General features: G+C 37.7%; 1 protein-coding gene and 1 pseudogene across 1 annotated transcript in view; both read right to left on the reverse strand.

Annotated features, from left to right (window-relative positions):
• Positions 1 to 864: 864 nt before the first annotated feature.
• Positions 865 to 3,939, reverse strand: LOC119519202 (annotated as a pseudogene).
• Positions 3,940 to 6,332: 2,393 nt separating this feature from the next.
• The window catches only part of RNF11 (ring finger protein 11), a 58,801-nt gene continuing 50,332 nt past the window's right edge, over positions 6,333 to 14,801 (reverse strand). Inside the window, exons 2-3 of the mRNA XM_037827256.1 lie at positions 10,155 to 10,324; positions 6,333 to 8,457 (exon numbers count right to left, since the gene is read on the reverse strand). Coding sequence (XP_037683184.1) covers positions 8,286 to 8,457; positions 10,155 to 10,324 — 342 coding nt within the window. The 3' untranslated portion in view covers positions 6,333 to 8,285. The remainder of the gene's footprint in view (positions 8,458 to 10,154; positions 10,325 to 14,801) is intronic.

Below are 14,801 nucleotides of genomic sequence, written 5' to 3' on the forward strand. Positions count from 1 at the left end.
AGACTGGGAAGGGTATTTTCTTTTTTTATTTTGATTTTTTGTTAGCTACTGGCATTCAAGGCAAGCTCTGTCATAACACTAGCTAAATACAAGCTTAAGGAACAAATTCCTCAGAGTCTAAATTCCAATGATAACACATTAAAATATCAAAATGTCTTTGTTTCAACAAAAGATTACAAAACATAGAAGGACCCAGAAAAAGCCATGTTCTTTGAGGCAATCTTGTGGGGGCAGACATATTAGTGGGATTAAGTTGGAACATTTGGATTAGGTTGTTTCCAGGGAAATGCGTCCCACCCCACTGTGGGTGATAACTCTGGATAATTTCCATGGAGGTGTGGCCCTGCCCATTCAGCATGGGCCTTGATTAGTTTACTGGAGCCCTACCTAAGCTCAGACAGAAGGAGCGAGCTTGCTACAGCCAAGAGGGACACTTTGAAGAATGCACGGAAGGTGAGAGAGTAGCTGCAGATGAGAGACAGTTTGAAGACAGCTATTGTAAGCAGACTCTTGCTCTGGAGAAGCTAAGAGAGGACAAATGCCCCAAGAGCAACCGAGAGTGTCATTTTTAAGAGGAGCTGTGGCCTAGAGAGGAACATTCTGGGAGAAAGCCATGTTGAAACCAAAACTCCGGAGCAGACACCAGCCATGCGCCTTCCCAGCTAACAGAGGTATTCCAGATGCCAATGGCCAACCTCCAGGGAAGGTACCCGATTGTTGATGTGCTACCTTGGACACCTGATGGCCTTAAGATTGTAACTGTGTAACCAAATAAACCCCCTTTATAAAAGCAAAAAAAAAAAAAACAACAACAAAAAAAAACAACAAAAAAACATATAAGGAAACAGAAAGTGATGGCCCATGCACAAGGGAAGATTAAACCATTACAAACCAACAATTAGGACATACCAGAAAGAATTTTAAAAATTTGTTTCTAACTATGCTCAAAGAGCTAAAGGAAAACATGGACAAAGGACTAAAGGACATTAGGAAAAGGATAAGTGAACACAAAGAAAATATCAATAAGGAAACAAATTACGAAAAGAAATGAAACCTAGCTGAAGACCACAGCAACAAATTTTAAAAATTCCCTAGAGAGTGAGTTCAGCAGCGGATTGCAGCTGTCAGAAAAAGAATCCAAAGATAAGAGAATTACTTTCATTCAATCTGAGCAGAAAGAGGAAAGAATGAAGAATAGTGAATAGAGCCTGAGAAACCTGTGGGACACCATCAAACACTAATAAATGCACTGTGGGAGTCCCAAGAAAAGAGAGAAAGGAAAATATTCAAAGCAAATAATGGCTGAAAACTTCCCAAATTTAACGAAGGATATGTTACAAACTCCAAATCGGATAAACCAAAACAGACCCATATCTTTTTTTTTTTTTCAAAGTCAAACTCTTTATTCCTCAAGGTCCCCTCCCCGCCACCAAGGACTTAAGAATGCTATTCATGAGACCAAAGGCAGGTCTTAATTAGGAAAAAAGGGCCTCCCTCAGTCAATGCTGGTTCCAAGGTAAATGGGAACAAGGTGGAGTCAACAAAGAATTAAAGTGTCTCACCTTTGCAATGACAAAATGAAAAGCTGCTAGCAAAGTGTCAAAGTCATTCCTTAAAATTTGTCAGTAAAAGCAGACAAATCATTTCCTAATGCCACAGTGATTCTACTCTGATATAACCACAGCCCAAGAGCACTGGAGGGCACTCCTCCAATTCTCAAGCTTGCTTCTTACTTCTGGAGCTCCCCACCCACCTCCCTTCCTCTCAGTGCCCTGGCCAGAGTATGGAACTAAAGCATACCAAGTACATGTCAAATGAGACAAAAGCACATAATCGCTATTCTCAATTAAAAAGCAAACTGAATTGGATGTTTCCTCTAAGAAAAAAAATTTCCATCTGTGGCTGCTGATTATTCAATGGTCTGTGGCAAACAAAGCCTCCTTCCCTTTGCTTGCACTGAAGAGAGTGTCAATATAGAGATGGCCCTCACACTGGCTGGTCACTGAGGTACAGGAGAATCATGGAATGTGTATTGGAGAGAACCCCAGAAATTCTGTGGTGTACATAAGGCCCCCCAGTGGGCTGGTCTGCTCATTCCCCGTCCAAAGACTTTTCTTTTTACCTGGATTCACATGGTGGAAATATCCTCTTCCAGTTACTGTTACCTGAACAGAAAGGGTTTGCATTCCTTCAATGTACCGTGCCAAGTGATGAAGTTTACTGTCAGTCAATGTTAAGTATTATGATCTCAACTATAAACTCAAAGGGGGTGGTGAGGCAATCTATAGCTGTCTTCACTGACATCCGTAAGTTGTCACTGTCATTCATGAGTCCAGCTATTTTCCTCTTCCAAAATTTCCATGACCATCATTCAAGATTTGATAACAGCACCTAGAAACAGAGCCTTAAACTTTGGCCTGTTCCTTTTATAAATAAATAAATAAAATGCAGTTCTGAGGCTCCCTCAGACAATCTTCTTCCCAGGGACACGGACTCCTTCCTTCCCCAGACTTATGTAAACATGGGCATGGGCACAGTTAGTGCGAGACCAGGAGCTTCTGTCTTCAGATTAGGAAAGAAACCAACCTTTGATTTTTCTCACTGGTGGTGAATACCACTTAATTCTGTTGTTAAGAGAGGCTGGCAGGCCAGACCTTGGCACAGGGACAAGCAGGGAGGTCTTCAGAGAGCTCCTTGCTAGGATCTCTAGGTTTGTTCTGGCACTTATCTCCAGGGCTGGGAAATGCATCCGCCAAAGAAAAGACTGTGGAAATCACCTCCCTTTATAAATGATAGCCCAGGGTGGAGAGGCAAAGAGACTGCACAAGGCCACAAGCGAGTTAGGCAAAACTGGGTCTGGAGCACAAGGCAGGGCTGGGAGGCACGGGCTCACTGGGGACTGCCCAGAACCTGCCCAAGTGAGAAGGGCACACGTCACCAGGAGGGAATAGGTTTGACTGGGAGACTTTGAGGTTCCTGGGGTGCTTCTGACACCTCCATTGGTCCATCAACTATTGTGACCTACAGTGGGGGAGGACAAGCCCACTGAGCATCTCACTGTGCAGGTGAGAAAAGAGGGTGTCTTCACTGGTGAGAGGGGACCCTCATTCCAGCTGTGAATGGGCCAGACACAACCCTCCAACCCTCTGCCTTAACCACCTCCCTGCTTGAGCCTCAGTGACTTCACCAGGAAGGCTTCTGTGCAGTTTCTTGGTCCTGCCCTAGCCCGGGCTGGTGATGAAGAAGCAGGAGCAGCAGATTGTGGTCTTCAGGCCTGGGTGGTGGGCAGGTGGGTTCCAGTCTAGGAGAAAAGCTCCAAAAGCAGCTTCCAGATGTGCACAGTGCCGGGATTGCCAAAGCCAGGCCCTGCACGAGCAATGCTGGCTGCCAAAAGGAAGACCTCCCGCTGGCTGGCAACAGCCTGCAGGCCCAGTTCCCGCTGCAGCTCCACCATGCTCATGGCCCCATTCAGGTCCTGCTTGTTGGCCACGATGATGACGGGCACGTCGGGATCTTTAGCCAGCAGCTTGTGCAGCTCCCGTCGGACCCTTGGCAACCGCAGGCGGTCAGATGAGTCCACCACGAACACCAGCACGTCCACCTCATTCACAAACTCCTTCCAGTAGAAGCGTAGGTTCTGGCTGCCGCCGAGTCCCACTCGTCCCACTCCAGGAGGCGGGCAGGCTCCGCGCCCCACCAGGCCTCGCCCTGGTCCCAGCGCCGCTCCCGGCTGCGGCCGCAGTAAGCCTTCCAGAGGATGAAGAGCACCGAGCCGAGCACGGCCGCGGCGCCGCCCAGCGCCAGCACCAGCGGCCCCAGAGGCCGCGGCGCCATGGGGCCGGGCGAGGGGCGCGGGTGAGGGCTGCGCAGGTCGAGCCCGCCCGCCGAAGATGGCCCCGCTGCGACTGCCGCGGGCGCGCCCAGACCCATATCTTGACATATTATCATCAAATTGTGGGATGGCAAAGAAAAAGAGAGAATTCTGAAAGCCGCAAAATAGAAGCAATGTGTCAAGAACAAGGGAGCCTCAATAAGTTTAAATGCTGATTTCTCGTTGGAAACCATGGAGGCAAGAAGGCAGTGGGATGACATTTAAAATGCTGGAAGCAAAAAATTGCTTACCAAGAATTCTATACCTATGTCAATACTGTCTGTCCTTCAAAAATGAAGGAGAGATTAAAGACATTCCTGGATAAACAAAGCTGAGGGAGTCGATCATCACTATTAGAAATGCTAAAGGGAGTTCTGCAGGTTGCGAGGACACTAGACAACAGACTGAAGCTGCATGAACAAATAAAGATCTCTGGTAAAGATAATAGACAAGGGCAAATATAAATGCCAGTATTAATGTATTTTTGGTTTGCAACTCCCCGTTTTACTTCCTGTAAGATTAAAAGGAAATGCAAAAAATGTAATGATAAATCAATGGTTTTGGAGTCATAATGTATAAAAATGTATGACAAGAGCTGCATCAAGGTAGGTGGACATGGGTACAGGAACATAGTTTTGTGTATGTTATTGAAGTTAAGTTGGTATTAAACCAAATGAGATTGTTTAGAATGTTAGATTTAAGCCCTTTGGTAATCACAAAGAAAATACTGGAGAATATGCATACTAATAGAGAGAAAATGTACAGAAGAGGTTATGAGGGGCAGGAGGAAGAAGGAATAGGGAGCTAGTGCATAATGGGTATAGGGTTTCTGTTTGGGGTAATGAGGAAGCTCTAGTAATAGAGTGGTGAGGAGTGCGAGTGTGATTAATCCCACTAGACAGTATGCTTGGGAGTGATTGAGATGGTGAGGTTTATGTTTCTATCTGTTTCCATAATTAAAAAGAAAAGCAAAAGAGACAATGACAGTTAAATGCAATACATGACCCTGGACATGATATAATAATGGAGGAGAAAAGGCTCAAAAGGACATTATTGGGACTTATGAAAAAATTGGAATATAGACTGTAAGATTTATATCAATGTTAAACTTCTTGAATTTGATAACTGCACTTAAGGTGGTTACATAAGTGAACATCCCTGTTCTTTGGAAACACATGGAAGTATTAAGTGTTTACAATCTACTCTCCAATGTTCAGAAAATAGACAGATAGATGGATTGATTGACTAACTGATGGATAAAATGATATGGCAAATGTGGCAAAATGTCAAGATGTTAAAATTGGTAGATCTAGGTATCTGGAAGAGTGAAGGTATGTTGGAGTGCTCTGTATGGGGTTTGTATTATTTTCATAACTGTCCTAAAGTTTGAAATTATTCCAAAATATAAAAGTTTAAAGATAACAAAAGACTGAAAACAATTAACTGAGGTTATTACATTGTCTAAGATGTACTTACATGCAAGTGTCATCAGTCAACTCTCAGAAATCATTGCTAGCCAATGTTTTGAAAGCAGAAGTAGTCCCCAGACTGCCTACTTTTCTGAATTTATGCCTAAGAAGTTTATCTTCATTACTATTTACCACTTTCAATCACAGGACACCCACAGCTCTGCTTTTGACCACTTTTTAAAGTGTTCTTCTGTTTTAAAAAAATGAATCCTTCCATATAAGGGAGTTTGTATCCAGAGAATTTGTTACCGCAATGCTCACTGCATTCTATAAAGTTATACTGTCTTATATCACAGGATAAACACCGATAACTAGGGGGACAGTCTTTTAACACCTGATTTAAAAGAATAATTATAGGAATGAAAAAAGTTAGTGTAAACCAACTGTGTTATCTGAAAGCATTTCTGCTTCTTGCAGGAATGTAAGGTTTTGCATTCACAAGGAAAAGATTCTCTTATTTTTCCCTAGTCAGGCTTTTCAGACATTTCAAATCTGCAGTTAATTTAGATAAAAAATGATTAAAAAGCCAAGTATGAGCACATCTTGCCCAAATCTAAATATGTTTCACCCATTATTTATTTCACTTTAGTAATTTTGAAGCTATCAAGCTTCTAAGTATGTGATTTATTAGGGGGTATTAAATGTCAAGCAAAAAAATAAAATATACTTCAAAGGCATATATACCTAGAGGTTTAAAAGTAATCAGATAATTAAATTTATACATCATTTTAAAGAAAGGATTAGATAACTTGGGGGAATATTCTTATGTAATCAACTTTAATTTTAGCCCTCTACAACTTTATTATAACTTTATTTTACAACTTACTAAGGCCAGAATTGCTGGTTCTTATCATGGTTTGTGAAGATCCATGTAAAGAACACAATGTCCCTATAAAAAAGCATTCAGCTCAATAGCGGTTCCTTTAAATTTACTGTCAAACTTCTGTGAAACAAGACTTATAATAAAGAAAGACTAACAGCAACATGGAAGGTGATTTTTTGTTAAAAAGTTCATTTACCAAGTTTAACAATCTAGAAAAAAAGAAAGTCTGGCTATGACACTTGATGACAGAGAGATCATGTTTAAATAGAAAACACAATGATAAAAGTGTATTATTACTGAAAATATTGCACAACTTCAGGTGTTTCATCTAAATTTGCTTTATGTAATTGGGTGGATATAAATTAATGAACAAAAACTTAAGAAGCAAGATACATATAACAATTTAACAGAACCTGATATTCTAATCTCTTTCAACTTTTCTCAATTTAATCTTTAAGTCATTCCATCATGGGGCTCAAAAGAAATTAACCAACATATGATACTACAGTCAAATGTCAAATCTTAAGAAAGTACTTATGACATACCGAATTCCTCTATAATGCAATTATGAAGAACCTTCAAGATACTTGTTTTGTATGTAGAAAAGTGTTAAGAGTCAAATATTCAACTCAATATAAAATAATCAATAAGATAAATTTCTGATTTGATTGTTGAGACTGCTTCTCCTTTTGCTAATGAATGATTTTTTTCAGCTGTAATATCATTGAGCTGAACAAATAAAACACCTTTGAGAGTACATAAGGAAAAATAAACACATGCTAAATGGATAAAACATTACTACTACATCTTTACTAGACCATCGCTATTGAAAATGCTTCAAAAGCTTAGAGATTCAGAGTATTCTAACATTAACTCCAAGAAAAGATAAAGGTGGAATTCCTTCTTTTCTGAGATCACAACTATGAAGTCTGTGGTTATACAAACTCTGCATTTGTGTGCAAAACATGAAATACATTGATCTTAATTTTCTCTGCCTATATATGACATTTGTCTGTCAGTCAGCTAGCAGGACTTAACAGATACCTTTTCAAGAAACAGACTGAGATGTGTTTTATATAACTTCAGTACTACAGTAATGAGAGATGCAGTATCCTTTTGCTATGGTTCAAGACAACAGGGAGGAAGGGCACAGGGAAAAGAATAAATCAAAATTGTTATCACCGAGGAACATTTTTTTTCTCTTTAAGTTCACCCCATGCCACTTTAATTTTTACATTAGCATGGTGGTGTAATTCAAGCTCATAAATCAGAAATCTTAACATTTAAAATTTACCATGACTTTTAATTGTCACCATATTAACAACCAAAATAATTAGATAAAGCACATAGGAGAAAGGGTAATATGAAACCCCACTTTACTACAATTGGTTTTCTTGACACATTAACTCATTTTTTATAGAAAAGGGATAGTGCATCTCAGTTTGCTTAGAAGCTAGGAGATCACTTTGAATTCTGCATTTCCTAACTGCAAACAGAATGTAGCACTTTAAACAGGTTATAAATAAACTGGTTTTCAAGCATAGAGCCAGCCCCAACGATAATAATATACTATTTAAAAAGACCTAAGGCAATGGATTCCATTTCCAATGGAAAAAAAGAACTGTGCAAACAAGCTTAAAACTACTTTTTTTTTTGTGCCAGTGTTATAAAATGTAGCTTTTAATAAAACCTTGACCCAAATGCCAGCAATTTCAGAAAAGAATTAGAGTTGGGGGGAAGTAAGGGAAGAATTATTTCATTTAGGAAAAATAACCACTATCTTTTTCCTAATTAAATCTTCAACACACACAATTTAAACATATACAGATGCTGTAACACTTTACACAATTCCTATGTACTGGAGCAATAACAAGATCTAAATACAATTATATATTTTAAACACTGGGTCAAGGCTTTACATAAAAATACCATCCTACTTTTCCCCCTAAATTTCTAAAATATCACGTACTTTCCCTCAACATCTGCAGCCATTCAGGAATTCTTAGGAAACTTTTGTGCATGATCTTAATTCCTAATCCCTGGCTCTTTGGGCTCAGTGACAAAAGATCAAAACCACCGAAAACTGATGGTTCACTTGAAGTGTCAGAGGAGAGACCCTGGCTCAATTAGTCTCATAGGACGAAAGCAGTGCTGCATCAACTGGCTCCATGCAGGAGGGGCACGTGAAGGATCTCATCAACCAGTCATCTATACAGTCCAGGTGATAGATGTGCATGCACGGCAGAAATCGAATTGGGTCCCCATAAACAAAGTCCATCATACAGATCACACACCTGTTGGGAGTGAGGGAAAGAAATCAGAAAGCACTTTTAGAGAAGTGGTTTATCTAAAATACTATTTAAAACTCCATTACAATGACAGTTCTAGTCTGAACTACACATTAAAATGCTTGCCTGCCATCCCACCACCAATGCATGCAAATTGAACCATTCTCCTCATAAGTAATGATCTGCCCACATTCTTTTATTCCACTCCCCTGGGACTTTGCAGAGTTTGAGAACAACCAACAGACAGGGGAAATGGACCACATGGGGATCAAGTCCATCTCTAGAACTTGCTCGTAGAAACAGCTATGTATTATAGGAGACACTTAGAGCAGAATTTGATACTTTAAATAGGAAAGCACCAATTGGATCAACTTCAATAGTCAACCCAACTTTACATGATTTCCTTGTACTTAGTTTTTAGTGTAAGCTCTGGAGCACAACAGTTTTATGACGATCATTTTAATAACTATATGTAAAAACAGAACTACTGATTTCAGCCTATAGTGGGCTTTAAGTTTAAACTTCTAAAGCTCTCTTCACCTCATTAGCCTCAGTTTCAACTTCATGGCAGTTTTCTACAGGTTCAAGAAGCAACCCAATTCTGTAGTGTTTCAGAAGTCAGTATTCTAGAGAATATGGTGCTATGGATTTCTGTAACATGTTAATGTAGTTCAAACAGCCAAATTTAATAACAACACAGTAAACTCAATTATGTTTGTGTTGGTGTGACCATTCTCAACCTAACAGGAGAATGGCTGACCTCATCAGGGATTCTTACGGACAGTAATGAGCCCTAAAGGACAAAAATTTCCCACAAGTAAAATTTTACCCTTAATTTATCAGGCTTAATAAAATTATTTTGCAAGTTAGGAAACAAACTTCACTAAAATATTAACTGACATTGAAAGCTTTCTTCTTTGACATTTTAAATAAAAATTTTAACACTGTTGAAAAAGCAGCTCTTAATACTTCTTGTGTGTTCCACCCTCCCCATCCTCAATTAGGAAAATTACCCAGAATCACACCAATGTTTGTAGGGATCCTTCCAGTTATTTCTCTGTGCATATATTTTAACACACACATATATATTTCTGTATTCTTTTTTCATGTATAAGATTTTTCTGATGTCACTAAAACCCTTAGCAAACAACTTCAATGGCTGTATAACCTACCAAGGTATTCCTCTACCTCAATTTACTTAACTATACCTTTATTACTGAACATTTATGTGGCTTATATTTTTATCACTAAATAAGACAATGGTGAATATCTTTGGGCATAAAGCTTTAGGAGTGGGAGTGAGGTACACATTTTGGGATAGGTCCTTAGAATTACTGTCTCAGAGGGTATAGAAACTAGCATTTTACGAAACTGCTTTCCAAAAACCAGCTGACCAGGCCACCAGCAATGTTGGCACCTAGTTCTTAACCATAATCAAACACAGATGACTGCTTTTAAACTGACATCAACTGTCATCCCACTGGGCAAGCAGCATATAAAATGGTCAGAATTCATACCATCATTTCTTGGCTATTTTTATAAGAAAATTCTTCTTAATTGCTACATCTAACACTGTCCTATAGGAAACTGGGAGGTGTTCAATGTATTACATACGCAACTTTCAAAATGAAGGAGGATATTTTTCAAAAGCAAATAAGCTAAAAATAGATCTATGAACTATGTATGTATGTATTAAAACTTACTCCCGAATCTTTTTTTCTGATCCATCTCTTCCAGGGTCATAAACTCCTTTAGGCAGATGCTGTATAAGGCCTATTCTTTGAGCTATCCTAATTTGTTCCTCTTCAGTCAGCTGTGTTGCAAGTCGAGTCTGGCTAGGTGTTGGATGATAGACTGGAACTGGAACTTGTTCCTAAATATTAAAAAAAAAAAAAAAAAAAAAAGAAAAGAATTATTTTTAAAAAACCTGTTTCCTGGGAATATATATATATATTTGGACAGTGGTAAAGGGTAAGGGATGGGGAAAGGGGAACCATGGGGGTGGTGGCTGGGGTAGCATTCAGCAGTATGATTCTGTCTCATCCTGGTTTTGGTTTAGCTACTGGAAATATAAACACACACCAAAAATTCACTTTTAGATTTCTGACCTACTTTTAAAGGATATAAACACAAGCTTCACTGAAAAACTGGCATGGAATATTATTTGAAGCATCTCCATATGAAGATACATTAATACAAATAGAACTGCCATGCAATTAACCAACTGGACTGTGAGTAAGCTAACTTAATGTTCTATAGGTTGCAATGGAGTTGGGTACCCCCTCCCCACACACACATACATACCATACAATCCATCCGCAGTGTGCAATCAATTGTTCCTGGTATAATCACATAGTTATGCACTCACCACCACAATCAATAGGAGACTATTCCTATTTCTTTGGAAAAAAAATCCCATACCCCTCCCCTGTTTTCCCTTATTATTGACACTTAGCTTTGGTATAGTGCCTTTGTTACAATTAATGAGATAATATTACAATGTTACTGTTAACTATAGACCTTAGTTTGCCTTAATCGTATTTTTCCCATATACCACCCCATTATTAACACCTTATAACAGTGACGAACATTTGTTCTAGTCCATGTAAGAACGTTCTTATATTTCGACAATTAACCACCATCATCGTACACTCCAGGTTTCACTAAGTTATAGTCAGTCCCAGTTTTTATCATCTAGCTTTCCTTCTGGTGACATACATGACTCTAGCCTTGCTCTTGCAACCATTCTCACACTTATCTTTGTTAATTACACTTACAATATCGTGCTACCATCACAGTATTGTGCTATCCATTTCCGAACCTTTACAATCAATCTTATTAAACATTCTGTATTCCTTAAGCAACAATTGCCCAATCTCTACCCTCTTTATATCTCCTGATAACCTGTGCTCTCACATTTAACTCTCAGAGTTGCAATAGAGTTTTTGTGGCCTCAGTACACCAATATTTACGTTAAAACTGGCCATTAGAAACTCTTATTTGCAAACTTGTTTTTTGATATAGACTATATCCTTAAAATTCATTTATTTCAAAAGGCTGATATTGTTGTTATAAACTTTCATTTGTAAAACTCCTTTTAGATTTTGTATATATAATCTGCATGACTGAAAACTAAATGAGTCAAATGACGCCATCCTCCCTCTCATATTCCCAAAAAAGGTTTTTGGCCAAACGGAACACACAGCTTTTAGGGATGTAAACAGCCAAAGGTGTATTTATAACATTTATTAACATATTTGCACATATTACTATATAAGCTATATTAATTAAGACATATTGCTTTTCTTCTACCCACATTTTATAAAATAATTTTATTCACACTCTAAACTACTTTTTGAGTACCTATCAATATGCCAGGTGATGGGAGTCAAGAGGAAATAAAATAAAGCTCCCAGAATAAAACCTATATTCCAGTGTTGGGAGACTGAAAATGAGAAATCTTATAAGAGTTCAAATATAAATATCCTTTTCTAAGCAAAATTTTGAAGAAAATTCTCATATACAATATACATATATACAGAAATCTATACAATACATATGAACTAGGCTCAAATACTGCAATAATATTAAATCAAGGAGAAAGAAACTTTCAAATATTAGGCAATAAATATCAAGCATAAATTTCAAATGGTAATTAGGACTACTGAGTTTGTGTTGCAAAGAACCCAAGATCATTCTAATGTTAATCCTTTCCTTGGCTATTCAAATGGAAAAAAAAGGCCTATTTTCTAGCACAAGCACATACCTAGCACATATTAGACTGAGTGAATATATAAGTGGCTCAGGGATGTTAAGTCATATGCTTAAAGTCACACAATTTGCTATGGTCAGAACTGGAAGTAAAACTTCAGTATCTCACCAGATGAACAAAACAATGTTTCCTAAACATTATGGGGATAAAAACTAAAGGACAAATGGGGTGGGATGGGGGGATGATTTGGGTGTTCTTTTTTCACTTTTATTTTTTATTCTTGTTCTGGTTCTTTCTGATGTAAGGAAAATGTTCGGAGATAGATTGTGGTGATGAACGCATAACTATGTTATCATACTGTGGACAGTGGATTGTATACCATGGATGATTGTATGGTGTGTGAATGTATTTCAATAAAACTGAACTAAAAAAAAAAAAAAAAAAGATACCATATGACCTTTAAACCAGCCTTACTCTTATAACCCCTTTTTTGACAGTATTTACTGAGCTTTGTCAAAGGCAATTCAAGGTAAGAGTTAAAAATTTCCTTTCCCTTGATATTCACAACAAATGTATTTTTACTGTAAAACCCAGTAAAACATTATCAAATAATTAAGAGTACATTCTCTGGAACAAGTAAAATACCAGTACTTGAAAGTTTCATGTTCTATGAAATTCCATATAAAATCATTAATGATTATTTAAAATTACTTTCACATACTTCTAGCTCATCATTTAGTGACTGAGCATGTGAATGCTTATCAGAACTGTTCTTCATCTAATATGTATTTAGTACCTATTACATAAAAGAAGACATCATATTATTAAATATGGCTCTTGGAACCAGATAGTCCTAGGCTTAATCACTTCTCTGCTGTTTAACAGTGTGACTCTGTATAAGTTACTTAACCCATCTGCCTTCATTTCTTCACAGCAACTTTACAAAGCTGCATAAGGCTTAAATAAAGAAATTCTATAAAGCCCCTGAAATGGTGAGCCTTGTACGTAGCAGGAACACAATAAATGGTAATTATTATTATTGACATTATTGCATTTGAGGAGCTATATCTATTATTACAGCCATACTGATTTATTAGCTGTTTCCTATGAAATGCCCCAAGCCTTTGCTCTTGCTACTCCTCTACCATTCTCTGCAGGGCCACTGGTCCATATTCTACCTCATCCAGCAAGCTATTGACATGAATGAAGCCTTCCCCAATCCTCCTGTCTGCCCCTCAATGTTAGCCGAATCTCCCTCTAGTTTCAGCTTAACTACATAGGTACTGTCTTGCTTATGAGAGAATTAGGAAGATTATACGGAATACAGTGAAACTTTTAACAGGTACAGTTGCCGATTCTGAGAAAAGACTATCAGTTCTGAGGAAGATAATTACCAAACTGACTCCAATTCTCTAGTGCATATTTGAAGCCTGCTTAAAGCACTGCATACCTTTAGCACTATGCCATGGGCAATTTTTTTGGCCTCATAAACAGTTATTTTGTAAATGAATATTTCCTTTTAAATGAGCTTTGTACAACATAAAAAAATTTTCAGCTTGTGGCTCAAACTCGAGAGTTTTTTTTTTTATATGCATCAATACTCAAAACCTTATTTCTTACTTTATAGGGCACATAAAAGTCACATGACCCTTTTGGTTATTAATGACCATAAATATGGGTCTGTAAACACATTCCTGTGGTTATCTCTGGCTTAGATATTCACCATTTCAAGGTTTTCCACCTAGTAGGCAAAACTTCATTGCAGAAAAGTTTGACAGTTCAGAGTAAAAAAGACCTGGACTGTTGTGCTGGCTCTGCTACTTAGTCTTATGACCAGAGCAAGTTATTTAACCTCTTTGAGCCTCAGTTTCTCTATTTGTAAGGTATCAGAACTACTGTAAGATTTAAATGGGTATTACAAGTGCTATATAAATGCTCAATAAGTAAATGTTAGCTACCATTATTCCAGCTCTACTACCACAAGGCTGTAGAACAGCATTCCAAAATTTATTTTATGGAATGGATTGGACTCTGGCAGACATAACTTTAAAAAAATTTTTTAAGGGTCTCAGAAGTCATTTAAGACCAACTGTCCCTTTTTACAGGGTGGAAATTTAAGCACAGGGTTGCCTACAGTTACTTAAGTTACTGGCAATATTGGAATCAGCATTTGGGTTTCCAGCAATTTCCACTATACTATGCTATTTTTTTTTTTAAGGTACTGCTTTTTTTAAAAAACTCAATTTTATTGAGATATTGAACTTCTGTATTTATTTATTGAATACATACAGCATATAATCCCTCCAAAGTATACAATCAATAGCACACAGTATTGTCATATAGTTTTGCATTCATCACAATAAATTTTAGAACATTTTCATTACTCCAAAATAAAGAAAAAAAATAAAAATAAACAAGAACACCCAAACCATCCCATACCCTTTATACCCCCCTATTATTTATATATTTTTGTCATTATTTTAATACTCATTAGCCCATATACTGGGTAAATGGAGTGTTAGTCACAAGGTTTTCACAATCACACAATCACATGATAAAAGCTATCCAGTTATACAATTACCATCAAGAATCAAGTCTACTGGATTATAGTTCAACAGATTGAGGTATTTCCTTATAG

The sequence above is a fragment of the Choloepus didactylus genome, chromosome 2 (genome assembly GCF_015220235.1).
Source record: "Choloepus didactylus isolate mChoDid1 chromosome 2, mChoDid1.pri, whole genome shotgun sequence".
Lineage (NCBI taxonomy): Eukaryota > Metazoa > Chordata > Mammalia > Pilosa > Megalonychidae > Choloepus > Choloepus didactylus.